Below are 27,994 nucleotides of genomic sequence, written 5' to 3'. Positions count from 1 at the left end.
AAAAATCTAAGCCATGCATTTATTACTCCTATTGTGTTATTTCCTGTTGTGTTTAACTTAATATACAACATGGACCAGAAGCAAAAGTAGGAGTAGTCTCCTAGCACATTACCTTGATTATTGCCTTAAGAACTGGCTGTTTTTCCAACCCTTCCTGTTCCTGCTCCTTTTTAAGCCTGAGCAGATGTACATTCCTTCAGCAATCTTTACTGTTGCATGACCATGGTCCCTAACTACATTTTCTTGTTCTTATGTCTCCCCAGATGTTTTCTCCACCAATGCATTGTGAATCTAAAGCCAGCCCTTCCCCTGAAAAGCCAGATCCTGAAAAGGAAGCAAAGACTCTGCTGAAGGATAAGTCTGTGGAAGGAATGCTAGCATCCCTGTATGACCAGCCTCGGCACATCCAGTATGCAACACACTTCCCTATTCCTCAGGTACGAGACTTGCTCCTAACTGCTCCCCTGTTGCTTGCCTTGTGCACTGGTCATGAGGCTGCTGTATCTCCCTGCTGTGGCTGAGTAAGGAGCAGTCCTGCTTTTCTGAATGGCTCCTTGCTTACTCCCAGCAAAGCTTCTGAGATGAAGGTTTTATTTTCCTTTCAGAGATCCAGATGTGAAGCAAGATTAAAGCATTCAGCCTTGTAGTTGCTAATGCAGTTGTCTCTTTTGGTTCCCCAGGAGGAGTCATGCAGTCATGAGTGTAACCAAAGGCTGGTAGTTCTTTTTGGGGTTGGAAAACAACGGGATGATGCTCGGCATACAATCAAGAAAATAACTAAAGACATTCTAAAAGTCTTAAACAGAAAGAGCACTGCAGAGACAGGTTAGTAGAGCTTGAGACACTCCTTTCTGAAGTTAGAGCATCTTTCCAGTTGGCTGACTCCCTTGTCTGGAGTCTCACAGTGAAAGGATTTTACACAATCTACACTGTCTGGTAAGAGGTACTAGAGAATGAGTCTGGAGTGGTGCTCTGTTTTCAAACAAACCAGCAAGTAAGACAGTTGGTTTCCTGCTGGCAATGTCTGTTTAATTAACTTGTCTTCAGAAGAGAATTGAGCCATACAAGGCTGAGAGTGAGACCCTGGCCAAAACTTTGGCTTTTCAGATTTTATTTTATTTATTCTTGCATTTAGATCCTTGCACAAGAAGCAGAAGATACTTTGCCAATGCATGTTTGACAAAGACTTTGCTGAACATATGCTGTTACACTTCAGGCACGTGCTAAATGCACAGGATAGGAAATTTGGATAGCTGGGTCAAAATCAGCGGAAAGCCTCTGATGTCCCACAGCTGAGAATCTGGCTACAATTTTTCTTTCTTTGTCTGATGCCTGAAAGGCAGCTTAAAATGTGGTAGAAAGATGATGCTTTAAGAGGTGGAGTACTCTGACAAAGAAACTTCTGTGGCTGAGCATCTCCAGTCCAGAATGCCTGTTCTCATCAGGGAATAGGTATATCTCTAAATCAAAACAGAAGGATATTCCAAGTAGTACTTTCATTTGGGATAAACTAGATGTCAGCCGTACTGTCATTCTTAGGTTAGGAATTCCTTAATGTTTGGGGTTTTTTTTCAATTCAAGATAGTCCTTATCAACTTAAGGTCTAGGACTCAGGCCTTTTGCCTATGCTTCATGACAGGGGCTGATCTTGCTGGGGAACTGTCAGAAGCTGATGGCTGATGTTTAATCAAGCCTAATACTGTTTTCTGATATTTTCAACTTTGGTAGGTGGGGAGGAAGGCCAGAAGAGGAAAAAAAGCAAGCCAGAAGCCTTCCCAACAGCTGAAGATATCTTTGCAAAGTTCCAGCACCTTTCTCACTTTGATCAGCACCAAGTCACATCTCAGGTATGAAAATTTCAAAACTGCTGTCCTTCTTGGGCCCTGACTGTATCCCTTTGTGTTACTGAGAGCAGCTTCCTGGACAGAAAAAAGGAGGTGAGCCTGCTGAGGGACTTCTAAAAGGGGAGATAGACTGTGTGTTATCTTGCACTTGCAGGTATCTCGTAATGTCTTGGAACAGATCACCAGCTTTGCTTTGGGAATGTCATACCACCTGCCTCTGGTACAGCACGTGCAGTTCATATTTGACTTGATGGAGTATTCACTCAATATCAGTGGTCTTATCGACTTCGCCATCCAGGTAAGGGCAGTGTGCTCTGGTGCTTCCTGGGGAGGGATTTGTCCACCTGAGAGGCAGCAGATCTGTGCTGTGATAGTTGGCCTGCTCTGGTCATCACTGGTGACCCTCTGACCTGTGTCATGAAGGTGGTCAGATTATATGGTCATTGTGATGCTTCTGGGCTGCAGCTGTTAGGAATAGGTTGTGTGTGGCAGATAGTCTTGCATGTTCTGTTCTCAGGATTATTCTTCCAAAGGATTTGGGCTTGTCTCCAAAGGACTTGCATTGCATATCTGTCCCTGGTTGCAGCAGGGCCTTGTTCTAAATGAGAAGGGGGTTGTCTGTCCCTGGCACCTTGCCTAACTTGCTCCCCTGGAAAGATCCTTGGCACATGGCAGCTCAAGCTGCCTTCTGGATCCTGCTAAAATCCTGTTGCTGTTTCTTCAGCCTGTACCAGGTGTCTCTTGAAGCCTAGCCTGGAAAGGATATCAGAGTGAGATTTATGCAGGATAGAACTACCAAACAAGCTGCTTGATACTGCCTGTCCCAGTCACCCTCTGATACCAAGCCCTGACAGCCCCTTGTACTGCCTGAGACATTGTGCCAACTGTTCTGGGGTACATCCCTAAGCAGAAAGTGCCTGGCAGTGCCTTTCCTGGCAGGTCCTATAGGCTGTGGGTTTGGTGTGCCTCCTCCCTTTCTGACCATACCTTACCCCTGTGGCTGTTGAAGGGTTTTTCTGTCATTGGGTGCAGTTGCTGAATGAACTGAGCGTGGTGGAGGCAGAACTGCTGTTGAAATCCTCCGACCTTGTTGGCAGCTATACCACCAGCTTGTGCCTGTGCATCGTGGCTGTGCTGCGGCACTACCACTCCTGCCTTATCCTGAACCAGGACCAGATGGCTCAGGTCTTCGAAGGGTAAGGGCATCTCCCTCTCACAGTGTGTAAGGAAGCAGTGTGTGTTCTGGGGGTTCATAAGGGGCAGGGACATCTATATCCTACCCAAAAGGCAGCTACTCAGGGTTCAGCTCACTTCTTTTGTCTCTCTGCAGTCTGTGTGGGGTGGTGAAACATGGCATGAACCGCTCGGATGGCTCCTCAGCAGAGCGCTGTATCCTGGCCTATCTCTACGACCTGTATACCTCCTGCAGTCACCTCAAAAGTAAATTTGGGGAGCTATTTAGGTGAGTCTGATGCAGCTGAGATGCAATGGGTACTGCTCACTGTAGCACCTTGACTTAAACTTTGCTTTTGATCTTGTCTGATGGGATTGCTCAAGAGCCTCTCAATGATTCAGTGGATAATCTTGACTCTTAAATCATCATCTTTTGGTAAATTACCTCAGTAGTCCTCTGTACCTCCACAGGTCTGTACCTACCCCACTCCTGCAGGATAGATGTAGATAATTTTGTTCCTGCTAAACTGATGACTGAGCAGTTCATCTTAAAGGTGGTTCTCTGCTCCCTAATACTCCTTGAGCTGTTTCTGAACCTGCTCTGCTTGGTTCTGGGTTTGTTCCTGTGCTACTTTGCACTCCTTTTTCTGCTCCTGTTGGCTGTTTGGGTTCTGCTGTGCTGATGTTGCCCCCAGGTTCTGTCCCATGGGATTAGTTTATGCTGCGACCTTCTGTCCTTTGCAGTTCTTATCTTGGGAACTGTCCCTCCACTAGCTTCCATAGCCACCCAGAGATGGAGTCCACATATTTCCCAGGCTTTGTGCTTACCTGATCCTGTGAAGGTGTAATTCTCCTGACAGCCCTGTTTTGCAGTACAGTGCTTCACTTTGTCTTCTCTCTCAGCCCCTGCTCCCTATTAGTGTTTCCAGTGCAGGTGTGTTGTGGGACCATCTGAGCCTTGGTGTTACCCCCCAGTGAGGGGCTGTGAGAATGGCTTTTGTCTTGATATCAGCTGGCCAAACTCCCAGCTACAGAGAGCATTGGAAGTCTCTCTCTGGACTGAATTGAGAGCAGGAGGGATTGCTGTTGTCATAGTTTGTCATAGTGGAGTTCTTTGAAGGAGTTGTCATACATACAGAAATGAGAAACCTGATACTAGTCTAACTGAATTCCCAAAAGCTGCTCAGCAAAACTTTTAAGTAAGTGGCCACAGATAAAAGGGAATAATCCCTAGCAGGCAAACAGTAAGTTAGAGATTGAAACAAGGAGTGACTGAGGAGTTCCAAAGCACTCTGCTAATTCTTGTGCTGTTTTATGCCTTAGAAGTGTGAGTGGTGATATCAAAACTTTTCATATAGCTGTCACTTAGCATATAATAGAAGTTGGCTGCATGTTTTTGTAGTAATTGGTCACCATTGATGGTGACCAGGTGATAAACAGACAGATGAAATTCAGTGTTGTTAAACATAGAAAAATGCACATAGGATTGTCTTTGTTCCTTTCTAAATTCTATGTGGTGGTGGATATATTCTACTGGTGGAATAAAGGGTCTTTGAGCTGTAACAGATACATAATTGAAAATGTCATTATAGGGTACAGTAGCAGTCAGAAAGCAAATTAAATATTAAGTATTGTTTGGAAACTAATGGAGAACAGAACAAACAGCATCATTAGACCCCTGTTCATGTCATGGTACAGCTGTGCCTTGTGGTTTGGGGCAGCAAACTCCAAAAAGCATGTAGTAGATTTAGGCCCAAAGGAGGGTGAGTGGATAAATTACTAGAGGTTTGGAATTACTTATGAGGAGCTGAATCTCCTCCCCATAGAAGAGGAGTACTGATAGAAATTTTGTAAAGTTCTGGTTGATGTGGAAATAAACGGAATGTTTAACATGTCTTAGAATGCAAGCACAGAAAGGAATAAATAGAAAAAACCAAATGTCTTTATTGGTACACAGTGATCTTGAGTTTCAACATGTTCTTGCCCAGAGAGGGTTTGTCTTTGCTCACCAGAGTTCAGTGACCACTTAGGGTTTTGTGTTCCTAATCTCTTTTCTGTCCTGTTTAGTGACTTCTGCTCCAAGGTGAAGAACACAATCTATTGCAATGTTGAGCCATCTGACTCCAACATGCTGTGGGAACCAGAGTTCATGATTGACACTATTGAAAATCCATCTGCACATAACTTTACGTACACCAACCTGGGCAAGAGCCTCAATGAGAACCCAGCCAACCGCTACAGTTTCGTCTGTAATGCACTAATGCACGTGTGTGTGGGACACCACGATCCAGACAGGTGAGAGACAGAGCTTTCATGGTTCTACTGAGAAAGTAAATTCTTTAGGTGAGGGTAAGGAAGCCAGTAGCCGTATCTTGGCTGTCTTGGGGTATGAAGAAGGAAGAGCCAAGGCTGGGGTCCCTTAGAAAATCGCTGACCTGATGGCATGCATGAGTAGCAAAGCTGACCCTCTGCTTTTTTCATTATTTATTTAACAGGGTGAACGACATTGCTATCCTGTGTGCTGAGCTAACTGGCTACTGCAAGTCTCTAAGTGCCGAGTGGCTGGGTGTGCTCAAAGCTTTGTGCTGTTCCTCCAATAATGGGACCTGTGGCTTCAATGATCTCCTCTGCAATGTTGATGCAAGTGCAAACATTCAAAAGGGGAAAAGGAATTGAAGCAGGAGTGGAGGGATCCCTTGGGGGAAGGCAAAAGTGAACAAGGGATGGAGGCCTTGTCTTCTGAGGGCAGGGAAAAGGCTTTGAACACCAGGGGCTGCCGCTGGTGTTTGTTGCAGCCTGGGCAGACCATGGACGTTGAACAGGGGTTATGGGCCCTTCTGCCCCCCAGCTCATAGGAATTGCTGACAGAGGGAATGAGGTAGAGGCTGTTTGGATCACTGGCTGATCTCCTCTCTTTCAGGTCAGTGACTTATCTTTCCATGATTCCTTGGCCACCTTTGTTGCCATTCTCATTGCCCGGCAGTGCTTGCTGCTGGAGGACCTGATTCGCTGTGCTGCTATCCCCTCACTCCTCAATGCTGGTAAGTGCATCCCTGCACAAACCTGTCTGACTCAGTTCTGACCCAAAGGCCCGTGCTTAATGGATACTTGGTGAACCCCATAGCTGTGAAACATGCCTCCAATACGTCTTTTATACTTAATAACCAAATATGATGCTTTAGAGAAATTCTGGCCTTTTGATTTCTGCCAAAAACTGGTTATGCTAAGGTTTTTCACTGCCCTGCTCTCTCGAGTTTATGTGCAAGCTGAAATAAGCATGGAGAGATGTTACCAGCCTCACTGTGTGACCACTGTACTCAGCTCTGAACTCCAGCAGTATGCCTCCCACTGATAATACTGTTCAGCTTAGCGTTTTGGCTAGAGCAGCCAGCTGGGCTTACAGCACCTGTGCCACTGCCTTACTCTGCCACCAGCCTTCCTATCTCTGCTCTGGGGATTACAACATTCAGACTCTTGACAGGTTGAAGTTGGAAAGATGGAGCAAGCAGAATGCAGTGAATGTCACTGGGGATAATACTGATGGATTTGCTCGCTTGCATGTTAATTGCTGCACATGCTCCATATTTGTAAATACAATAAGGCTGCTGCAGCTTCTTGGTTGGCTGCTCCAGGGCAGTGCACTGTGAATAGCTTTTGGATTGAGAGTCAGCTGTCCTGGTGCTTAAGAAATCTCAGTTGTCTGTTTTCTTTACATAGCCTGCAGTGAACAGGACTCAGAACCAGGAGCACGTCTGACCTGCCGGATTTTACTCCATCTGTTTAAGACTCCACAGCTGAACCCATGCCAGCAAGACGGCAGTAAGTGAATGAACCTAGAGCTTTTCTTTATTGTGAAAGTACTGAGGCTCCTGCACCTCAAGAAGAGAGATACAAGACCTTTTGGATAGAGATCATAACCTGCTTGCTTTGAATAAAGCAGGCAAAGCCTGATGCACTGCTTTCTTCGTAGGACAAAGAGCAGTATCCTTCCATTTATGTCACTCCATGGTAGCTAGGCATTGGGGAGAAGGTTCTTGGAGGCAGGAAACCAGCCAGTAGAGGTGGCCTTGCTGTCACTAAACCATTAGAGTAATGATCACTTCTTCTTTTATGTCTTGAGCTTTGTATAGCCTCTTAACTTGGTGCCAGAAGCTGCTGTTTTACAGCACTCCTTTTCTGTGTGATGATGGAAACATTCCAGGAAGCTCTGTTCTTGGCTTCTCACCAGTATCCTGATAGCTCAGATTTCTAAATCCAGTCTGTATTCTAGGTCTAGGGTACTGCTGGAGCTTGGAGTTCATGACACAAGCTCTGCACCCCATTTGGATTTCATGGTTCAGTTGTCACAATGTGATTGACATTATGTTTCTTGAAACTTAATTAAATGGACGCCATGTTAGAGTTAGGAAAGGAACTGGCCTCGGGATTCTCTGAGCTGAATTTTATGGTACTTGCTGGCACATAATTCAGGCAGCTCTGGAGCCCGTGCCTTTCTCTCTTGCTGAGTATTGCCTTTCCCCTTTGTCCTCTTTGCAGACAAACCCACTGTGGGAATTCGCTCTTCCTGTGACCGTCACTTACTGGCAGCTTCCCAGAATCGCATTGTGGATGGAGCAGTCTTTGCAGTGCTGAAGGCTGTCTTTGTTCTGGGTGTGTACCTGTGTTAGCCTGAGCCCATAAGCATGTTTTTCATGGGAGTGGGAGAAAGGCACTATATTGTATGTGTTGGCTGTACAGAAGGCCAGAGGAGATGTGTTCTGGTGAATATGTGGCTTGTGTGTAGCTGTAAACATTCTTTGAGTCTCTTTTCTGCAGAGAGAGATTACTGATCCCAGGGAGAGCTTACAGAATCTCAAGACGTTTTTTGAGTAAGGCTTTGTGGTTACAGTTGTTGATTATGTGACACTTGTGCTTTCCTTTTAGGAGATGCAGAACTGAAAGGTTCTGGCTTTTCCCACCCTGGAGGTGTTGATGATCTCATGGATGATGAGCTGGGCACCAGGAAGGCTGGTGGTCGGGTAGTAACTGTAGAAACAGCTAGCTTGGATATTTATGCCAAATATGTACTGAGGAGTATATGTCAACAGGTGAGTCTGTCCCATCTTTAAGTTTGTCCTTATCCCTTCTTCAGACATATATATCCCATATGCCTTTCTTCAGGTTGGGTTTGGCAGGTATTTCTTTGAAAGATCAGTGAAGAACCTGCAGTGTTTCTGTCATGTGACAATACTGAGGATTGCTCACTGTTAGCAAAACACAGAGACAAGCAGTACTCAAGAATTAGGTGTTGCAGTATGCAGGGACTGCCTTCCCTTTGCTTTGGCAGTAGTGCAGGGCTCCTGTCCAAGGAGGGGGAGTGCTGGGAGTGGTATCCTGAGATGTGTGCTGAAGGCAGAGAAGATCAGCACGATAAAGACAGTTTATTGAAATGATAAATGGTGTCTTTCAGAATGCAGCTTAAGTGTTTCTTGCAGCTAAGGCTGTTAATGTATCCCTGGGCTTTGCATTGCTCTGTTTAGTTAATTAAAACAATGACAACAAAAGCCTTTTGCTTAGCCTAATCTGACAGCGCTGGTATTTCTTTTCCTTTGAGGAAAGTTGACACTGACCTGGCTAACAAGGTTGCAGAGTGGAGTGGATGTAACCATGCTGTATGAAAATGGATGTTGAAGGGTATCCTTAGCCTTGGTTATAAGTTTATTCTCTCAGCAGGAAAGATGTGGTGTTACAATCTGAAACCTGTATTTTACATTACTAATGTGTAAACCGACCATCAGTGCTGTGTGTTGTCCTCATGCTATTGTTTATTAATTGGCTCATTGCATAGCAATGTTACCAGCTTACCAAAAAAGAATTGGAACCACCTGTTTTTAAGTATAAATTCAACATTCTTGATGTCACTGAAACCTAACTGTAGCATTTACAGAAGTAGATTTTCCCTTGCTGATCAAAGTCTATATAGGCAGGACTTGAAGTAAGTAAAAGTGTTTGTGCACAGCAGGGAGTAGCAGTGCCAGGTATCACAGCTCATACTAGTTGTTGGCAGCATTGCTTATGTAGGAGTGAGCATTCCAGTAGATACCCATGAGTTACCACCAGACTGGCTTCCTGCAGCTGTAAAGGGCTGATAAAATTCTGTATTTAATATTAGCACCTCCACTGTGAGCAGTCAACTTGCACTATCAATGCCTTAAATTGTAGGTTGTGATTTCTCAATCTCAGCTTCAGGTATGTATTTTATAATAGATTTCATTGTGAAGGGGTGGGGAAAAGGAGCAGATTATAATTAATGTAAATGTTTCTTCATAGACTCAGAATGGTTTGGGTTGGAATGGACCTTAAAGGGTTAAAGGCCTTAAAGGTCATGGGCAGGACCATGTTCACTATACCAGGTTGCTCAGGGCCCCATCCAACTTGGTCTTAAACACTCCCAGGAATGGGGCATCCACAGGTTCTCTGGGCAACCTGTTCCAATGGCCACCTCTTAAACCTGTTCAGGTCCCTCTGGATGGCATTCCTTCCCTCTAGCACATCTTTCTTTCTTGTTTATACCAATAAAGTGGATTGGAAACGATGTCTGAGTTCTTGTAAGAAGCTGAGCAAGTGATAAAAGAAGTCTTTCCAAGGATATGTGTATTACCTAGGCAAGAAAGAGATTATAATCAAGAGATGATGATGATGTAGCAACACTGAAGAGGGGAAATGTAATAGGCATTGGAGAGGTCACTAAATCTCATGTATTGGCAAAGTGTAAACATCATCTGGAATGAAGATAGCGATCTAGGCTGTGGTTTCACGAGGATTTCAAACTAGAGTTTTGACCTTTGCAGTCTTTGTGCTTCAGTGCTTAGAGTGCTGCCCACTGCTGAAGGGCCTTTCCAGCTTTCTAGGCTTAGCATCAGCACCTGTGCATAATGAACTGGATCCTCATCTCTTCTTTTGTTGTCACTTCTCAGTGGAACAATTCTCTGATCAGGCTTGCTCTGCAGATGCAGAAGTGCTTATATAGCAGTCCTCTGTTGATTTTAATTTAATGAATTTGCCTAATTTTAAATATGAAAAATTTCTGCACTAACAAATGCTGCCAGTTAACTGTAAATGGAGTGAAGTACCTACCTCATGTTTGGAAGCTGCTGCCCTTATTATTATCATACATTTAGGGAGCATCAACTGAAATTGAGAGGCTGACAGTAATAGTTTTCTGTCTGCCTTCTCATGACATGTGGCTTGTATCCAGTCAGTTATTTTCCTTTCCAGAGTTTGAGATGTAAAGTAATTGGTTTTTACTAAGTATGGCAGTGTGTTTTCCATGACTATACGAGAATTAAGGGGTGTGCTTTTCCCCAAGACATGTTCTGGTTTAGTGCTAGCTGCAACCCTGAGTTACCTAATTTAGGAGAGCTCCAGAGCTTTGTTGTGCTGGAAATAGATCAAGCAATTTTAAGTGATCCCTTCTGATCTTCTGAGCCCAAGTGGCAGTGTTGATGGAGCCTGGACATGGTAGTGACTGTGTACTGTTAAATCACACCAATATTTTCTCAAAAGAAAGAGCAACTACTGTGTTTCATTACTGCTGACTTGTCAAAGTTTGTTTCCTCTGTTCCGATTGCTGTGCTGTGCCTGATGCCTGCTGAATCAGGATAGTACAGTTCATGAAGAGAAATGATTATCAGGCATAACTGCATACTAATAAGGCTTTTATGATTTTGATGTGTTCCATGCATCTCTCTGAAACTGAAAGCAGGGGCGTTGGCTTGGAATCAGACATCAGTTTGACTGTGCTGACTCTGCCTTCGTCTTGCAGGAGTGGGTAGGAGAACGATGTCTGAAGTCCCTCTGTGAAGACAGCAATGACTTGCAGGATCCTGTCCTGAGCAGCACACAAGCCCAGAGGCTGATGCAGCTGATTTGTTATCCACACCGGCTCCTGGACAATGAAGAGGGAGAAAATCCTCAGCGACAGAGAATTAAACGCATCTTGCAGGTGCAGGCTCCTGGCAGAATCGGAGTGTCCTAGTAGTTGCCTCATGTAAATGCACCCCTCTGAGGAGTGTGTCACTCGTTATGGTTGGACCTGAGGATGTGGGTTGGTGTAGTCTGAACTGAGATAAGGAATTACATGAAGTATGTGTGTGTGTGCATTACAGAATTTGGACCAGTGGACCATGAGGCAGTCCTCGCTGGAGCTGCAGCTCATGATTAAACAGACAGCAAGCAATGTGAGTTTCTGCTCAGAGGGGATCATACAAGGGAGAGTGAAGTGGCTGTTTGTGAGTTGTGGCTGTTGTGGGGAGGTGGCCTGGCAGAAGGGGGGATAGGGAGGAAGTAAACAATGAGGGAGTCAGGCCTGTGAAAGCCAAGCATGAGAAAAAAGCAATGAGTCTGAGACCCCAAGAGCAGCAGCCATGGGGAAGCTGGCAAACTGGCTTTGTACTGAGTTGAAATCTGCAAGCAGTAAGTGCTCTCAGAAGGATTTAACTGTCTTTTTCTTCCCTACCTACAGGAGATGAACTCCTTGTTAGAAAATATAGCCAAGGCCACCATTGAGGTATTTCAGCAGTCAGCAGAGACCAGCTCTGCTAGCTGTACTGGTAATGGAGTCAACAATATCAGTAGCTCAACAAGTGCTGCACCTGCCAGCAACAAATCCAAACCCATCCTCAGGTAGGTGTAGAGCCAGCGTGCAGCTCCCTTGTAGACAAGTCTAAATCTTAAATTGCATTGTAAACATTTTCTTCTCCTGTGTTGCCACAGCTCCCTGGAGAGATCTGGAGTGTGGCTGGTGGCCCCTCTGATTGCCAAGCTTCCAACATCAGTGCAGGGCCATGTGCTGAAAGCTGCTGGAGAAGAACTGGAGAAAGGACAACATTTAGGGTCATCATCCCGTAAGGAGCGGGACCGCCAGAAGCAGAAGAGGTGAGTCCAGGGGGAAGGGCAGGCAGTGCTTGCTGTGCTGATCCCCCAGCCTGGCAGTATAACTCCTTCTCTGTTCTCTCACAGTATGTCCCTCCTGAGCCAGCAGCCGTTTCTGTCACTGGTGCTGACATGCTTGAAAGGACAGGATGAGCAGCGGGAAGGCCTCCTCACCTCTCTGTACAGTCAGGTCCAGCAGGTAGGGGTCTTGTTTCTCCCCTGTAGGTGTCTTGCTTCTCCCCTCACTTTCCTCAGGGACTCGCCCCTCCAGCAGACAGGCTCTTGAGCACGGCCTCAGGATGTTGCCTGTCGTACCCTGTTTGGCATAGGGAGCTTGAGCTGACCATTTCTGAGTCACCAGACAGTGAGTGGTACAAGCTGCTCTCTCCAAGCTTCAGCATACAGCTGGTGAGGTCTGTCCTTTCTTCTGTATTTCTTAGATTGTTACAAATTGGCGAGAAGATCAGTACCAAGATGACTGCAAAGCCAAGCAGCTGATGCATGAGGCCTTGAAACTGCGGCTGAATTTGGTGAGCAGTTGCAGAAAAAGAGCTTAACCATCTGGGCTGAGGAGTTGTCTGCCTTTTTTTTCCTTTGGAACAAGAACACACTAGAGGGTCTATATATGTCCTGAGGCAAGGAAGTAGGAGAGACACTTGTGCTGCTTCTAGGTCTTGAGCCCTGAGTGGGACAGGGTGCATAAATAAACTCCCTTGCTCTGTTTCACCAGGATGAAATCCAAAGACTTGGTCTCTTTTCTGTAGATATGCCTTCCCCTTTGAATGATTTTGCAGCCCACAGCACTACTATTTGCATCTGAGGTTTGGCTGCTGACAGCAGTCTCCTTCAGCTCTCAGTAGGAGATAAGCTCCTTCAAGCTCTGGTTTAAGCTCCTTTCTCACTTCAAAATCTCAGTGTTTCTTGGTGTCCTTGTGACTAAACTCCCTTTCTCTGCCAGGTGGGGGGAATGTTCGACACAGTCCAACGCAGCACACAACAGACAACTGAATGGGCCGTGCTTCTCCTGGACATTATCAGCAGTGGCACTGTGGACATGCAGTCAAACAAGTAACTTTCTGGCTGACTTGTGGTGTATACACTTCTCAAGGGAGGCAGTTGTTAGCATGGCCCTGTTTCTCATGTGAGCTGGCTGTTTCTCTAGATGATCTGTCAGAAGTGACAGCTGAAAGAGACTTCGGAGTAATAGCAGGCTACAACTTAGGTCCTGATAGCCAAGTGCACTCTGCCATATTCAGAACAAACTTGGCTTTGCAGATGCAGAGAGATATGCAGGGGAGAGCTGAGTCTGCTTTTTAGAGGTGCTGAATGGATACAGAGGAGTCCAGTCTTAATCTGTAATACTGCACCTAACTCAAGTGGGAGTAAAACTCAAGTGTGGTGTATAAGGAAAAGGAGGATTAGTGTGGGAGGTTATTCTGAAGACTGACACTTCTAAGTGTGGGCGGAAGTCTTGACAATCTAATAGTGTTTGGTGTTGCAATGATGGCAGAGGCTTTTTATCAGCTTTTCAGGTGACTGACCTTTCTGCTCTGACCAACAGTGAGCTCTTTACCACCGTGCTGGACATGCTGAGTGTTCTCATCAACGGCACCCTGGCTGCTGATATGTCCAGCATCTCTCAGGGCAGCATGGAGGAGAACAAGCGGGCGTATATGAATCTTGTCAAGAAACTCAGGGTGAGGGACACCAGGCTCTGTCTGGGGACCCAGAGTGTGCTGTGTTGTGGTTGTCCAGCTATGCAGATTTACCTGTGTCTCGTGAACAGTACCTGTCCTGTTGCTGCTGTTTAGTTGAAGTAGTGAGGGTGGCCCCTATGACTCTGTAGGACTGAAGGGTGCAAAGGTGAGAGGTAATGCAGGGATGGAGGCCAATACCAGAAGAGGCATAGGTGGGCTTTGGATGGTTTTTCCTGAAAAAGTCTTCAAGTCCTCTCTGTTGCACTTGTACAGAAAGAGCTGGGGGACCGTCAGTCTGACAGCCTGGAGAAGGTGCGACAGCTACTGCCACTTCCCAAGCAGACCCGAGATGTCATCACCTGTGAACCTCAGGGATCCCTCATTGACACTAAAGGCAATAAAATAGCTGGTTTTGATTCCATCTTCAAGAAGGAGGTAAGTGAAGCATTTTTGTCTGTATCACAGCTCCTGAGTGCAGGTGTCACCTTGTCCTCTGATGCCTTAAGTCTGCACAGCTTGGGAGGCATCTGTATGCAGTGCCTCATTCCCTGATGAGCTTTAAGTGGCTGCTGCACGCAGACAAGCTGGCACATAACCATGTCCAGAAAGGGCAACGCTGGGGTGTTAATGCTTGGTGATAGCATGCTGCTGTGACCTGAGATGTTAACTATATTTGGGGGTTGTATTTATGGTTATATGAAGTGTAAGAGAAACACATAATCCCTGTCACATAAGTTACTGGGCAGAGCCAGTGTGAGGAGACTGGGATGAAAGAGACTAGACAGTTGTTGATGAAGGCCTTTAGAAATCACTGCTTTGCCACCTGGAAGAGTAAGGACCATTAGCAAGGGCTCAGTCTGTTTACTGAGACATCTGGAGTAGAGCCTGAAGAAAGCACAGAGTTTCCTGTGCCCTCATAGGAGCAACAACAGGGACTTGAAGGTTCTTATCTCTTTTGCTTTAAAGGGTTTGCAAGTCTCTACAAAGCAGAAGATTTCCCCTTGGGATCTTTTTGAGGGCTTAAAGCACTCAGCCCCTCTCTCCTGGGGATGGTTTGGGACAGTCCGGGTGGATCGCAAGGTGTCCAGGTTTGAGGAGCAGCAGAGGCTTCTTCTGTATCACACACACCTGAAACCCAAGCCCCGCAGTTACTACCTGGAGCCCTTGCCACTGCCCCCTGAAGAGGAAGAGCCTCCTACACCTGTGGCTTTAGAGCCAGAGAAGAAAACTGCAGAACCAGCCAAGGCTGATAAAACAAGCTCCAATCCTGCTGCCTCCACTGAAGAACGCAAGAAGAAACAGAGCAAAACTAAGAAACGCAACCAATCTGCCAGCAAAACTGAGGTAATGGAGTGTCCAGCAGCTGTGGGTGTCCCATGTCCTCCACTCTTAGTCACAGAACACTCCCTAGAGTCTTCCTGAGGAGCCTGAGAGTGGTGTTCTGGTGAAGATGTGATGTGTTTCCTCTCAGCTGGGAGTACTGGAGCTTTATCCTGCTCTTTCTTTCAGCTTGGGGCAAGGCAAACATTTTCTTAATCCCTGATGGGAGGAAAGGAGTCTGCCCAGCTCAGATAACATCGTTGGCTTCCTCCTGTGGGCTTTTCAACCCTTTAATACTCTTCCTCCATTCATGAATTCCCAGAGCACGTTGATCTTTCTTATCGCTTTGTCTTCACAGGACTTTGTGTTGGGCCCTAGCCGAGGGGTTTCATATGGAGTTGGTATGCCTACAGATCTCTTGCACCACCAGTCAGGAAGCACCATGTCGAGGCTGGCATATGGACAGTCACCAGTGGGTCTCTATGCCCAGAATCAGCCTCTTCCAGCAGGTAGGTGCACAGGAGAGCCAACATGTTACAGCTCTTTGGGAACCTTTTCTGTGAGATGGCCCTGTGCGGGTCCCTACACTTTCTCCTTTTGCTTGTCATGTCTAGGTACAGTGATGAGCAGTCATTGTGGAGCTATGAGGTGCAGCAGTAGCCTGTGACTGGTCTGCCTGTTCCTCTTCCTCTTGCAGGTGGCCCTCGCCTGGATACATCCTACAGACCGGTACGCATGCCACTGGGAAAACTGGTTCAGAGTCGCCCTCCCTACAGTGGTGTGCTGCCTCCAGGGATGGGGAGCATGATGGGCATTGACCCCTCCTACAAGCCAGCAGTGTACAGGCAGCAGCCTCCAGTGTCCCAGGGACAGATACTGCGGCAGCAGCTGCAAGCAAAGTTGGTAAGTCAGAGCTGTGCTCTTGCTGTTGCTGACTCCACAGTATAGCATGGCCAGGCTGTTCAGTGCTGTCCCTTTTAGCCAGAGCTGCCCAGCTCTGTATCTGCTCCAGAAAGATGCTGTTTCTTGTGTCTGTTCCTGTGGTGCCACCTGCTTTGTGGGCCCATGTCACTAACAGGAGGAGGCTGTCATGGGGTGGCCACTGGGGAATGAGAGGGGCATGTTCTGGCTGGCGGTGGCAGGTTTTTTAGTGGCCTGTTTGTCCCAGGTCAGGGTGAGGCAGAAGTCATGAGCGTGTGCCTGCTGTGCAGCAGCATCGTAGGTTAAGCAGTGAAGCCACTTGTCTGATTTAGTGGGAGCTGCTGAGAAGAGAGCAGCAGTGTTCCTGCCCTTTGGAGATGTTGGAAAAAGCATTTCTCTCTTGCCTTCCAGCAGGGCCAGGGCATAATGGGCCAGCAGCCCGTGCGCCAAATGGCTCCAACCCCGTCTTATGGAGCACTGCAGCCCTCCCAGGTAAGTGGCAGTGACTGCAGGTAGGGCTAAAATCTGGCTCCAGCACAGGGCTGCAGCTTTGTTCTTGCTGCTGAGCCCTGAAAGCTCTTGGCTCTTCTCCCTGATGAGCTTCCCTGTGACGGTATTTACAGGAGGCTGATGTCCTGTGTTCTGTGTTCCTTTTCACCCCATGACTAAAAAAGACCTTTTTGTTTCATTTCAGGGTTACACTCCTTACGTCTCCCACATAGGCCTTCAGCAGCACCCCTCCCAGTCAGGCACAATGGTACCTCCTACCTATTCTGGTCAGCCCTATCAGAATTCCCACCCCAGCTCTAATCCTGCTCTAGTGGATCCTGTTAGACAGATGCAGCAGAGACCAAGCGGCTACGTGCACCAGCAGGCCCCTGGCTATGGGCACACCTTGGGCAACACACAGAGGTACCTCCTGCCCTATGGGATGTTAATAAGCTGTATTTTATTAAGGGTTTCCCTGCTCTGCTCACACAATTCTAACAGCAAACTGTGCAAACCCCATTCTCCGTGCTGTCCTTTGCTTCCTCAGAGGAACATCTTTATCCAGCTTTCAGTCCACGGAAGAAACAGAGAGATAGGATGAAATTTGGAAATGCTAGTTGTAGGCAGGAAACTGTGTTACCAACCGGAGAAAGATGGCATAGAAAAGCATGAGGAAAAATTACCTGAGAAAGTCATAGTTCTGGTTTTAAATCTAGCCAGCAGATCACCATCAAAGGGCTAAATCTGAGATTTCCATTGTTCCTGAGCAGGCATAAATCCAGCAGGAAAGCCATGCAGAGCAGTGGGATGATGACTTACTTAGGGCTTCTAGAAAAACAGGTTGTATTAAACCCTTGAGATGCCCTTGAGTCCCTCACCTTTCTGCAGACACAGCATGGATTGCAGGGAGCTGTCTCATTGGTGGCAGAAGTTGTGTTTGGATTAAAGAAGCTGTTTGCCTGTGAATCCTTTACTCCATGATCTTGTCCTTTTCTCTTGCAGGTTTCCTCATCAGTCAATACAGCAGACCCCCATGATGAGTGGAATGAACCATTTGGGTCCACAGGGAGTCCCCTCAGGAATCCGACCCAGCCAGATACTTCCTGACCAACAGCAGCAGCAGTACCTGAGGCAGCAGCAGCAGCAACAGATGCTGAGGGTAAGTGGTTGCTGACAGGAGGAAGGCTGCTGCAGCTGGAGGAGGCTTGCCCAGTGCTGCTTACCTGTGCCCCTCTGTGTCAGGAAGGATGTCACTCTGTTGGAGGCTGTCTCTGGTACTTTGCTAGGCAGTTCTCCCTTCCTTAGAGCTGGCCACTCCTATGATGGAGATTCCTGCTGCACTGCCTTGTGCCAGTCACCCAGCATGAGCTAAAAATCTGTTCAGTTCTCTGGCCTGTGTCCCACCTCTTCCTGCTCCAGCTGAGCCAGTAAATTGTGCAGAAGGTTAGCTGTTGTACAGGTGTGCCAGGAGCTAGAAACAAAGTGAAAAGCCCCGTCCTCAAAAGAGCATGAAAGTTGTTCAAGGTCATCTTGAGGGGCTTATCTGCATTTCTCAAGATCAAGATAAGTATTGGTTGCAGTTTCCAATGGCAAAAAATCTGGCGTGAATCAGTCCACATACTCCATTTCTTGCAGCAGATGGTGAAAAACGGTTCCAAAGGCAACTGTTAGACCCAGCGCTCTAGGTTCAAAGAAGATCACAAGACATAAGTAACAGACATGAGCATTCCATGGATTTGCATTATGATCTTATGAATATTAAATAATTACGTGAAATACAGATACATTTCTAGGAATTACATAAATGTATTGAATTGACAGAGAAACACAGATGGTTTAATTGGTGAATCCAATACCTTACGACAAGGCCTAGCAAACCTGTGGAATATGGGGAGACTTTACATGGCACAGAGTGCTGAGTCTTTGTGTTCAGAGAGTGGCCTGAGCGAGACAGTGGTTCCTGCAGAGAGCTGCAGTCAGCAGTATCTGAGAATTGCTGCCTTGCACTGAACAAGAGAACTGCCTCTGGCATGGTCAGCAGCTTTTAGTCCTTTTGATAAGTAGCACCCCCTGACTATTCACTTTAAGTTTCTTTTAGCATTTTCCATCACTCATATTTAGAAGAACATGCCTCAGACAAATTGCTAACACTTCTCCTAGCTCAGTAACTTCATGTACACCTTCAGCTTTTAGCTGACTTTGCTTGGTTGCTTAAAAAACCCACAAAGGTGGAGTGCCCCAGATACTCCATTAGTGTGACTCCTGCTGTGTTACCAGAAGCATGCCAGGTGCCTGGTGCTAGAGCTGACTTTCATGATGCAGTGGCTTGTGGAAAGGATGGGTGGCCTTTTGGTTTGTTTTATGTGGGTTGGTAGACAGCTGCTGCAAGAAAGTAGGACATGAAATTGGTATCCTGGCTCATCTAGTCAGTCATCTGTTTTCTTGTGTACCTGGGTCGTAGCATCCATGTCAGGAACCTGTGACCAAACTGGTTTAAGTTGGAAGGCTGTTCTAGAAACTCACTTCCTTTGTCTTGAATCCTTGATCCAATGTGTTCATGACTGGTTCTTGTATGAATTATTATTGTCCACTGTGTCCTGTTTACTGGCTGTTCTTTCTCACTGTTATTTGCCCAATGTACGTTCCCAGGGAGCACTTGCAGCTTCCAAAGGTCAGGTTTTTCTAACCTTCTTTCATAAGATACTGTTCCTTCTCCTGATTGTATTTTTGTTTGTTTTCTGAGTCTGTTCAAGGTTTGAACCTTGTCCTTTTGAGCCAGTGATTGGAACTGTACCTATCATCACCATGTTGAGTTTGTTATGGTAGCATTAGTATTTTTTTATTTCTGCTAGGAATTCTTTTTTTTTTTTTTTTGATCTAGGGAGTTAAAAACTGCATTGACAGATGGGAGAATTGTCTGGAAATTAGGAGAAATGAAAAAAAACTTGAGATTCCTGGGTATGTTCTGACTCCCAACACACTGAATATTCTTTTCAGCGTAACTAATTCTGTAAACATTTGGTTTTGAGCACTGAATCCAGTTTTATCCACATCCTTTTATTGAAGTATAACACCAGCTGTCATGAGTGGCAGGGAAGGACAGCAAGATAGATTGAAGAGTTGGGGGACGTGAATGAGAAGGAAAGTCTGAAATAGTTGGGTGTGTTGCATTAGAGAGACAAAGACAACAGGACAGATAAGTCTCCAAATTTTTTATCTTAAAAAGAAAGCAAAAAAACCCCTTATCTCTTATCCCTAGGCTGTAGGACCAGAAATGGCCTTAAAACACAACATGTGAGATTCAGGGTAGAGATTAGGGAAAACTCCAGTAGTAGGAGTAGCTGACCTGAAGTGGATTGTGTAAGGAGATTATAGGAGCTCTGTTGCTACCTCTGAAAAGAATCTGAGGATGAGTCAGGCAAATACTCATTATTCATTATTGCTGATCTTAACTAGGAGGCAGGAGATGAACCAGCCAACCTTTTTTCCAGTAGACTCAGAGTTCTCTTCCTGTCATCTGTCAATACCTCATCTTGCAGAAAACTTTGTTGCTGTCCCTGTATTTCTTGCCATTTCTCAGCCTGGGGTGGAATCCTGGTGAAATGTGAGTGATTTAGGTACCTGTAAGGAAAATGGCATACGAGGGTGTTTTACTGCATGGAACATCATTCCTCCTTAAGCCTTTGCCCTGCCCCGGTGCTGTGTGCGTTGTCCTGACAGTTCCCTGATGGTCCCTTCTCTTTTGTCTTCACAGCAGCAGCAGCAACAGCAGCAGCAGCAACAACAGCAGCAGCAACAGCAGCAGCAGCAGCCCCAGCCACCGCAGCCCCAGCCCCAGCAGCAGCCCCAGGTGTCCACAGTGCCTCAGCCACAGGCGCAGGGCCAGCCCCCGGGGCTGGGGATGCAGGCTCTTCCCCCTCAGCAGCCCATTGTGAGTGTTCCCTTGGAGGCATGGGGATGTGATAGTCAAGCACAAATCCAGCAGTGCTCCACCTGCATCCCCCCTTTTCTCCCTGCCTGAGCTTCCCAGGACCTGTGTGAATGCTGAGGCTGCCAGGCAGGCGGTGTGGTTGTAACTGTGTTTCTCTCTTTACAGTTCCAGCGCCAGGGCCTTCAGCAGACACAGCAGCAGCAGCAAACAGCTGCTCTGGTTCGACAGCTTCAACAGCAGCTTTCCAGTAAGCCTGAGTGTTCTTGATCCTGTTTCTAGTCTCCTCCCTGCTGTTTTCTATTGCAGGTACTCTGGTGTAGAGAAGCAAGGCCAAGCCAGATTGTCTGTCTGAGGACATAAATTATGCTGGCAGGGAGGTGGCATCAGGACTTAGAGCTACCAGCCCAAGGGGGCACAGCAGCAGGGAGGGCAGTGCTTGCCAGCTTGTGAGCAACCTTCCAGACCTTCCTCCTGCTGCCTGCAGAGGGACAAGGGAGCTGAGCCTTTGTAGGGACTGCCACACAGCTTTCCTGAAAGGATCCAGTGTGCAGCTTTAAAATCATCTGGGGGTGTTTTCTATGCTCCAGGTGACCTCTGAGGGGCACAGGAAGGCAGTAATCCTGGAGCAATCACTTGGTGGATGACCCAGAGACACTGTGGTTGTGTTGTGAGGCAGACAAGACTTCTTGGAGGCAGGAGGGGTACTCTGAGAAGTGTAGCTGCACACTTGCTCTGTGTGTAGTGGTCTGTGGGCTTCCGTCACAGATGGGGTAACAGCATAGATTTTGTTCAGTCTGGCACTGTATTCCTATAATCTGTATTGAATTACTGGCTGGAGGGTCACAATACAGAATGCAGAGTCTATGCTGTTCCCTTCTGAATTGCCTGCTGTCATTGTCTTCTGTCACCTTACTGGCTTTTCTGCTGTAAAAATGGCAGAAATGCTATGGAAATACTCAGAAATGGACAGCACAGTTGATATGGGGTTTTTTTTGGTTTGCACTGAGTGTGAGACTGTGCCAGATGTGGTAATGTGTGGAGTGGGGGACTTGGAAACTGTGCTTTTACTTGTTCCCTGATGGAAAATTCTTAGTCTTTGTGACCAAAAACCTCCCCAAACCAGGTTTTAATGTGCTAAGCTTCCCACTAGCCTGATTCACAAATGATGAGTCTCTGCCAAAGAATCTCAGCTGGGACATTCGAGTATAGGAAGACCTTGTACAAGAATCTGAATATAGTAGAACAGCCATATTTTTGTAGCCTTTCTGTAGAGCAAATGGAGCTGTTGTATCTGGAAGAGATGTGTGGATCCAATGCAGCCTTGTGTCAGCATTCAGCTTCCATGCTGCCTCCTTGGGTTTGCATCAGCTTTCCCTGGAAGCATCTGAAGTTCTTATTTGTAGTGTCAGGTATGAAGTGGAAAGCAGGAATTAAACCAAGACCAGCCTGCAGGAGGGGGACAAGGGTGTTTTGGGCCCAGGATAGGTTGCCTTAGGAGGCTTCAGAGGGTCCCTGATGTCCAGAAGAGTTGAGAAGGCAGCAGGCCAGCCAGGTTACACTCATCTCTGTTTACTTAGTGGCTTAGGGTCACACATGCTGATGTTGTTTCAGGAAAAATCCTACAGAATTTTATGTATCAGACAGTACTCAAATATACTGTGAGCATTGTAAATCACAAAACATCAGTCCCAGCAGTTTGGAAGTTCATGAGGTTCTTGAATGTAACTTTACCATGTTTCCTGCCTTTGTGCCATCTGGAAGTCCTTTGGGCCGGTACAGAGATACTGACAGGAAGCCAGGGAAATTTTCTCTGAAACCTTCGGTTTTTGGAAGTGCCTTAGGATGAGCGACACTAGCTAGCTCAGCAGCTTGCATGGCTGCAGGAGTTGTGCTGTTTTATAGGGCTGATTTTCTTTCAAAATCAGAAATAATTAATTCATAAACTCATCCTCCCAGCTACTTGCCGCCTTTCAGGGCTTTGTTACGGTTCTCCAATTCCACCATGAGGGATGGAGAGATTTTCCCTGGAAATTTCAGGATCAGGACTGGCACCTATCTCTCTCTTCCTAAAAGAATATGGGATCCTGGCTGTGCTGCTGCCTGAAGGCTCAGGGAGATCTGCAGCACAGGGAGTACCATAATGGTTTTATTTTCCTTCTCATGGCCTGTGACACTCCTCATACTGCACTGGTGACATGGGGAAGGGAATCTCTTTTCTGAACTAGACCTTGTGACTGTGTAACTCTGTCTTGACCTCAACAGATACACAGACACAGCAGAACAACAACCCATTTGGACGCTACTGACCTGTGGCACTTCAGCCTGATTGAGGAGGGAGACATCACTGTGGATGGATACAGCCTCTTCAGCCTGACCCATGCTCTGGGGCAGCCCCCAGCCTCTGTCCTTGTGCCCCCAGTGCTGCTGCTGTCTGTCTCACAGGGAGATGCCAGGAGGAGCATTTTATTGTACAGAGAAAGTGTTTTTACTATCCAATTTCTACAAATGTTTATGGAGATCCCTTGTGGCTGATAGTCTCCCTTCCCACTTTGTTTTCAGTTTTTACTCAGTTTTTAGTATTTTTGTTAAAATAATGATTAAGACATTGTAAAATTTTGTACTTTATTTATACCAGATGAACTCCATACTGCAGACATTCTCGGATGAATACAGAGAGCTTACTTTGCAAACTGAGTGTGTATTCAGAGCCTGCCTTTCCTCCTCAGCACTCCTCCCAGTACAGCCCAGCAGCACCCTCCACACATGGTCTTCATCTCTTCCTCAATAGAACTAATGTCTGCATTTTCGGCTTTTGTGAAGGCTAAACAATTTTGTTTGGGAAGGAGAGCTCTTCTTCCCTGTTTATTTCATAAGCTGGTGTTCACATACTTGCAAAGGTTTGTGCAAGCTTTGTAGGATTTATATGTTGATTAAGAGCTTTACTGGTAGTCCTGTTGTATGTTCCACCAGGACACCAGTATAAAACAGAGGCACTTCTATTGCAGGGTAACTCTGAGCTCTAACAAACCCAGCTTTCCCCACCACAGCAGTTACAGAGATGCTCAAGCTCCTTCCCTCTGCAGTCTAGGAGGAGCTGCAGACTGAGTGCGCTCACAGTGCTGCTTCTTGCTTCTCATCACAGCACGGTTTGGCTGATAAGCACCAAAGCTCCTCTGTTAGCTCCTTCCTGACAGCCATGGTGCTTTCTCTGCATGGGTAATGTGCATTCTGAACTCCTGCCCTGGTTAGTGCAGCCTGCTGGCATGAGGTGTGGTCTTGGTGCTTGCTGCTCCTGCTGTCTGTTCAACCTGGAAGCCACCAGCACCTTGGGTTTTTCCTCAGGAGTTCGACCTGTGGTCCCTGTGGTAGCTTTTCTTGACCAGTGTCTTCCTTTCTGTCCCATCTGTGTGGGATAGGGTGAGGCCACAAGGACTCAGCAATGAGCTGCACCTGATCTTCATCTGAGGGCAGATCAACAGTTCTGGAGGGTGGGCCACAGCATGAAGGCAAGCTCAGGGAGCTGTGAGGGATGGCAGTGCCCCAAGGCAGTGCCCCTTGTCCTGGTTCATGGGCCTGTGTCTGCTGTCCCAAGAGCTGGAGCTGAGCCCTTTCCTCCCTGGGAGCACATGTGGAGCTGCTCTCTGAGGCAGCTGCGGGGCTTGCTGGCACTACACCGTCCTCTACCCTGATTGTCCCCAGACACCTGGCACCTGTGCCAGGCTCTTGCCATGTGCTGCTGGCCAGGCCTGAGAGAGGGGACTCAGTTGTTCGTGAGGACGGATCTCTGCAGCTGGCTGATTCCTCTGTGCATCCCTCCTTGTCCCCTTCCATGAGGATCAGGCTGGGGCACAGCCCTGAGCTGGCTGTTGCATTCCCCATCTCCTGCCCCCACGGTGCTCTGTGCCAGGGGCCGTGCTTGCCGGCAGCCCGTGCTCGGTGACCCCACAGGTGGAAGCCCTGCTCCTAGCCAGGGCTGTGTCCGGCGGCCCCTGCTCGAAGGGACTCGTGGCTGCGGCAGGAGGACTCTGTTCCTCTCCTCCTGCCGGGGGTGCGGACAGGGCCCCGCGACACTGGGCACTGTCTCTGCCCACACCATGCCCCTCTTCCTGCTGTGTACGGTCATGGCCGACAGCCCCCTCCTCTGCGGGCCCTGGGAGGCAGCTGAGCCTGCGCCAAGCGGCATCTTGGATGCTCCTTGTGCATCGCTGCCGCGCCGGAGGTGGGAGGGGGGCGGCTCTGCAGCAGCCGGAGCGGCGTGGCCGGAGGCGGCATAGCCGTGGTGGCCGGTGGGGTGTCCCTGGCACGGCAGCTGTGGCGAGACGGGAGCGCTGCAGTGCGAGAACACCGAGCCGGGTGCCGGCCTCCTACTGTGTGCGCTGATGGGGGATCTGGTGAAAGCACCCCAGGAGCCACCTTGCCTTCCTGGGAGAAAGGGGATGACTTGTCACCTCCTGTGGCCGGGTGCCTGCTGCTACGGGACCTTTTATTGCATGGCCCAGCAACAGGGCCCTGCTCTTCCTCTGGCAAAAGGCTTCCCCCAGCTGTGTCAGCTGCTTGGCAGGCCCGGTCTGTGTGGGATGAGCAGCACTCCACAGCTCTGTTGTGGTGACAGACGCAAGGCTGCCACTGTGTTCAAGATCCCACACAACCCTCGGTGTCTGCCCAGAGGTTTCTAGTGGCTGCGGGAGGTTTTTGGGGGAACGTGGGGACCAGTGCAAGACCTGGTTCACAGCACAGGGCTGTCTGGGGAGCTGTGCTCTGCCTGGCCTGGCTGCGTGCCTTGCAGCTGCTGTGCTGCACATTAGCGCTGAGCCGCGGCCGTTCTAAGCAGGTCTGACAGCTTCCAGCCCTTCTGCTCCTTCTCCGAGCCGTGGCTAAACGCTGCTTATGACAGAGCCAGAGGCAACCGGGGGCATTTTAATACACACTGCCCATTGAGTAATGCACACAGCTGCCCTACTGCGGCCACCAGTTCAGGCCGGGAGTGGTGTGGGAGCGTGCCTGTTTGGTGCTGGGCTCCCTGAAGGCAATGCCAAACGGGCTGTGCCCAATATCTGAGGAGAAGCCCGAGGTTGCAACAAATCTTGATGCCTTGGGGTGGATGGACGGGCTGAAGCAGCCTCTGCCCTACACACCCACCGCACCCAGCAGCCTGGCCTAGAGGGTCCCCATGAACCATACCCCGGGCAAAGGTGGCTTGTCAGGCCCTGTCAGAGCTGGTGTTGTGCAAGAAAATCGATCACTGCTCAGTCAAGCAGCTGAAGCTGGGCGTGGAGCAGCTGTGTGAGTACCCAACTCTCCTGCTGTGCTCGTGGTGGGGAGTGGGCCACAAGGCACCACTGCAGCCGTGCATCATGACCCCATCCTGGACTGGTTTTGCTGGGCAGTGGGACCCAGGGAGCTATGCCTGAAGCCCTGCCTGCCTCAGGGCAGCACAGCATCAGTCCAGGACCCCCTTTAAGTTGCTTCTCGGAGCCAGTGAACTCTGCTGGGCACAGGGCAGGGCTGTGCATCCATCTCAGGCAGTGCTGGACCATGTTGCCTGCTCAACCGCATAGTGGGTGGCATCTTGCAGCTCACCCTATATATATTTTATATATATATATCTATATATAAAAATAGGGTGAGCTATATTGGTATACCCTATATACACCCTGTGTATAACAGGCTAGCAACAAAATCAGTCCAGCTTCTGACCACTCATAAGCAGTCCCTGGGAGAGGTAGCAGGGCAGGAGAAGCAGGAAAGCTCTGACCTGCTCTGCAGCAGCAGCTGGAAGGCGCTGGAGCAGGTGAAGCACAACCCACACTGGGGTGCAGGGATCTCCCTGCCACTGAGCATTCACAGATTCAGTGCAGGTGCCAGGGGTGTGTGGAAGACTCGAAATAAATTGCTGCCCTTCAGATGCTGCCATGCAAACATCTTAAACAGGAAACGGTGCCTGCTCTGTGGAGGCATAGCAGCTGATGCTACCTTGGCAATGGCAGAGGGAGGCAGCAATCAGATACATCCATCAAGACCCAAATCCATTCCCTGTTTCAAATGATTTCTGTAATCCCATCAGTCAAGACTGAAACATTGCTATGGGCAGTGGCAGGCTGTAAGAGAGGCGGCTCTTGCCAGGAGGCCATGAGTGGGAGGGGAAACTACCCCCATGCTGGGAAGGGGAATGACAGAGGTGCTGGGTCTGCTGCACGGTGCTGCTGGGAGCCTACGGGGCTGTGGCTGCTGAGCCTGCAGCCCGGTGCGTGCAGGACTGGGCTGGGCCGGGCGCCAAGGCTGAGGCTGGGACGGGGCACCCCATACTGAGTACCTGCTGAATCCTCCCTAGACCTGCTGGGCACTGCGGAGCAGTACGAGGGGCGGGGACTGCTCTCCCGGCCGTGGGGAGATGTGCCGGGGCTGAAGGGTTCTCCAGCTGCTGTGGGGTGTGCCGGGGCAGCACGGCCCGAGCTGTGCGAAGGTGGAAATGGACCCATGCAAAGTCACCGGGGCAGACACGGGCTGCAGTGGGGCAGGATTCTGTATGCACAGGACAGCGCAGGATGCCCGGGGCCGTGCCAGAATGCCCCCACAGATGAGGTCGTTTACTGGGGTGGTGCGGGGTGCCCCAGGCTGTGCAGGTGTCCCGGTCGGGAAGGTGGGGGTGACCCCCTCCGCCCAGGGCCGATAGCAGGGCAGTGCCGGCGCCCTGAGCAGGGCAGGCTTGGGGGTCCTGGGGGATACCGGGGCGCAGGTGCGGCTGGTGCCGGTACCCGGAGGGTGCGGTACCGGACTGCGCGGCGCTCGGCGGGTGCGGCATCCCCTCGGCGCAGCGACCAGGGCGGTGCAGGTGCCGGGGCGTGCGGTACCGGGCCCGGCCGGAGCAGCGGCGGGGCCGTGGGATGTCCGGTCAGGGCGGTCCCGGTACCGGTGCCGGGCGGCGGTGCCGGGCAGCGCGGCGGCAGCGAAGGGGTGCTGCGGGACGGCCCCTCCCCAGCCCGCCTCCGCCGTGCACGCGCCGCGCGCTCCCGGTGCGGGGTCGGGCCGGACTGAGCGGAGCGCGGGGCAGCCGCCGCCGCCACCGGCATGGCCCAGCCGCGCCGCCGCCCCCGACGGTGAGTGCGCCCGCCCCGCCCCGCCCCGCACGGACCGGCACGGCCCGGCCCGCGGCGGCTCGTGATGGGGAGGGCGGCCGGACGGGACCGGACCGGCCCCGCGGCGCGAGGCTGGGGGTGACCGCCGCGCCGGCCGTGGGGCTCTCGGGGCGGGGGGTGGTCCCGGTTCGGGTCGCGGTCCCGGAGTCGGGCGTCGGAGCGGAGCGCGGCGGGGCGGGGGTTAACGGGTGGGGCCGAGCGCGGCGGCGGCGGGTAACGGCGAGGGTTAACGGGGCCGGATGAGCGGCCGCGGCGAGCCGGCGGGTTGCCATGGCGACGTGCTGAAAGGGGGATTGTGCGCCCGCCTCAGCTGCGCGGCCCGCATCCCGGCCCCCGCCCCGCATCCCGGCCCCCGCCCCGCATCCGCCGGGCTGCCCGGTCCCGCTCGGCCCGGCCCGTCAGACCCAGCACAGAGCAGGGAGCAAGGGCTCTCCGGGCTGGAGCGCTCTCACTCCAGGGATTGGGATCCTCCCCGGGGCTGTGGGGTGTCTGTGGTGTGGTGTACGTACTGGGGGTACTGGTGTAGGTCCTGGGAGGTGGGTTATTTGGGGTGCAAGGATGTTCCTCGTG

The 27,994-nt window shown here is 49.5% G+C and overlaps 1 protein-coding gene across 3 annotated transcripts in view; it reads left to right on the top strand.

The window, feature by feature from the left end:
* MED12 (mediator complex subunit 12) overlaps positions 1–22,978 on the top strand; it is a 36,222-nt gene extending 13,244 nt beyond the window's left edge. The window contains exons 15-44 of one of the 3 annotated variants that reach the window (XM_082289586.1): positions 264–437; positions 681–825; positions 1,729–1,847; positions 1,999–2,142; positions 2,877–3,040; positions 3,175–3,306; positions 5,085–5,312; positions 5,513–5,657; positions 5,938–6,058; positions 6,735–6,836; positions 7,554–7,667; positions 7,941–8,104; positions 10,822–11,001; positions 11,165–11,236; positions 11,521–11,681; positions 11,772–11,933; positions 12,018–12,129; positions 12,371–12,460; positions 12,889–12,998; positions 13,492–13,627; positions 13,901–14,062; positions 14,594–14,971; positions 15,306–15,456; positions 15,645–15,850; positions 16,283–16,360; positions 16,563–16,780; positions 17,360–17,516; positions 20,112–20,288; positions 20,454–20,535; positions 22,551–22,978. In XM_082289586.1, coding sequence (XP_082145712.1) covers positions 264–437; positions 681–825; positions 1,729–1,847; positions 1,999–2,142; positions 2,877–3,040; positions 3,175–3,306; positions 5,085–5,312; positions 5,513–5,657; positions 5,938–6,058; positions 6,735–6,836; positions 7,554–7,667; positions 7,941–8,104; positions 10,822–11,001; positions 11,165–11,236; positions 11,521–11,681; positions 11,772–11,933; positions 12,018–12,129; positions 12,371–12,460; positions 12,889–12,998; positions 13,492–13,627; positions 13,901–14,062; positions 14,594–14,971; positions 15,306–15,456; positions 15,645–15,850; positions 16,283–16,360; positions 16,563–16,780; positions 17,360–17,516; positions 20,112–20,288; positions 20,454–20,535; positions 22,551–22,594 — 4,428 coding nt within the window. In that variant the 3' untranslated portion in view covers positions 22,595–22,978. Of the gene's footprint in view, positions 1–263; positions 438–680; positions 826–1,728; positions 1,848–1,998; positions 2,143–2,876; positions 3,041–3,174; positions 3,307–5,084; positions 5,313–5,512; positions 5,658–5,937; positions 6,059–6,734; positions 6,837–7,553; positions 7,668–7,940; positions 8,105–10,821; positions 11,002–11,164; positions 11,237–11,520; positions 11,682–11,771; positions 11,934–12,017; positions 12,130–12,370; positions 12,461–12,888; positions 12,999–13,491; positions 13,628–13,900; positions 14,063–14,593; positions 14,972–15,305; positions 15,457–15,644; positions 15,851–16,279; positions 16,361–16,562; positions 16,781–17,359; positions 17,517–20,111; positions 20,289–20,453; positions 20,536–22,550 lie in introns of all 3 variants that reach the window. The other 2 variants (XM_082289585.1, XM_082289584.1) reach the window with 2 other exon arrangements.
* The last annotated feature ends 5,016 nt before the right edge of the window (positions 22,979–27,994 follow it).

The sequence above is a fragment of the Coloeus monedula genome, assembly GCF_965178545.1.
Source record: "Coloeus monedula genome assembly, chromosome: 12".
Classification (NCBI taxonomy): Eukaryota; Metazoa; Chordata; class Aves; order Passeriformes; family Corvidae; genus Coloeus; species Coloeus monedula.
This window is presented reverse-complemented; position numbering and strand designations above follow the sequence as displayed.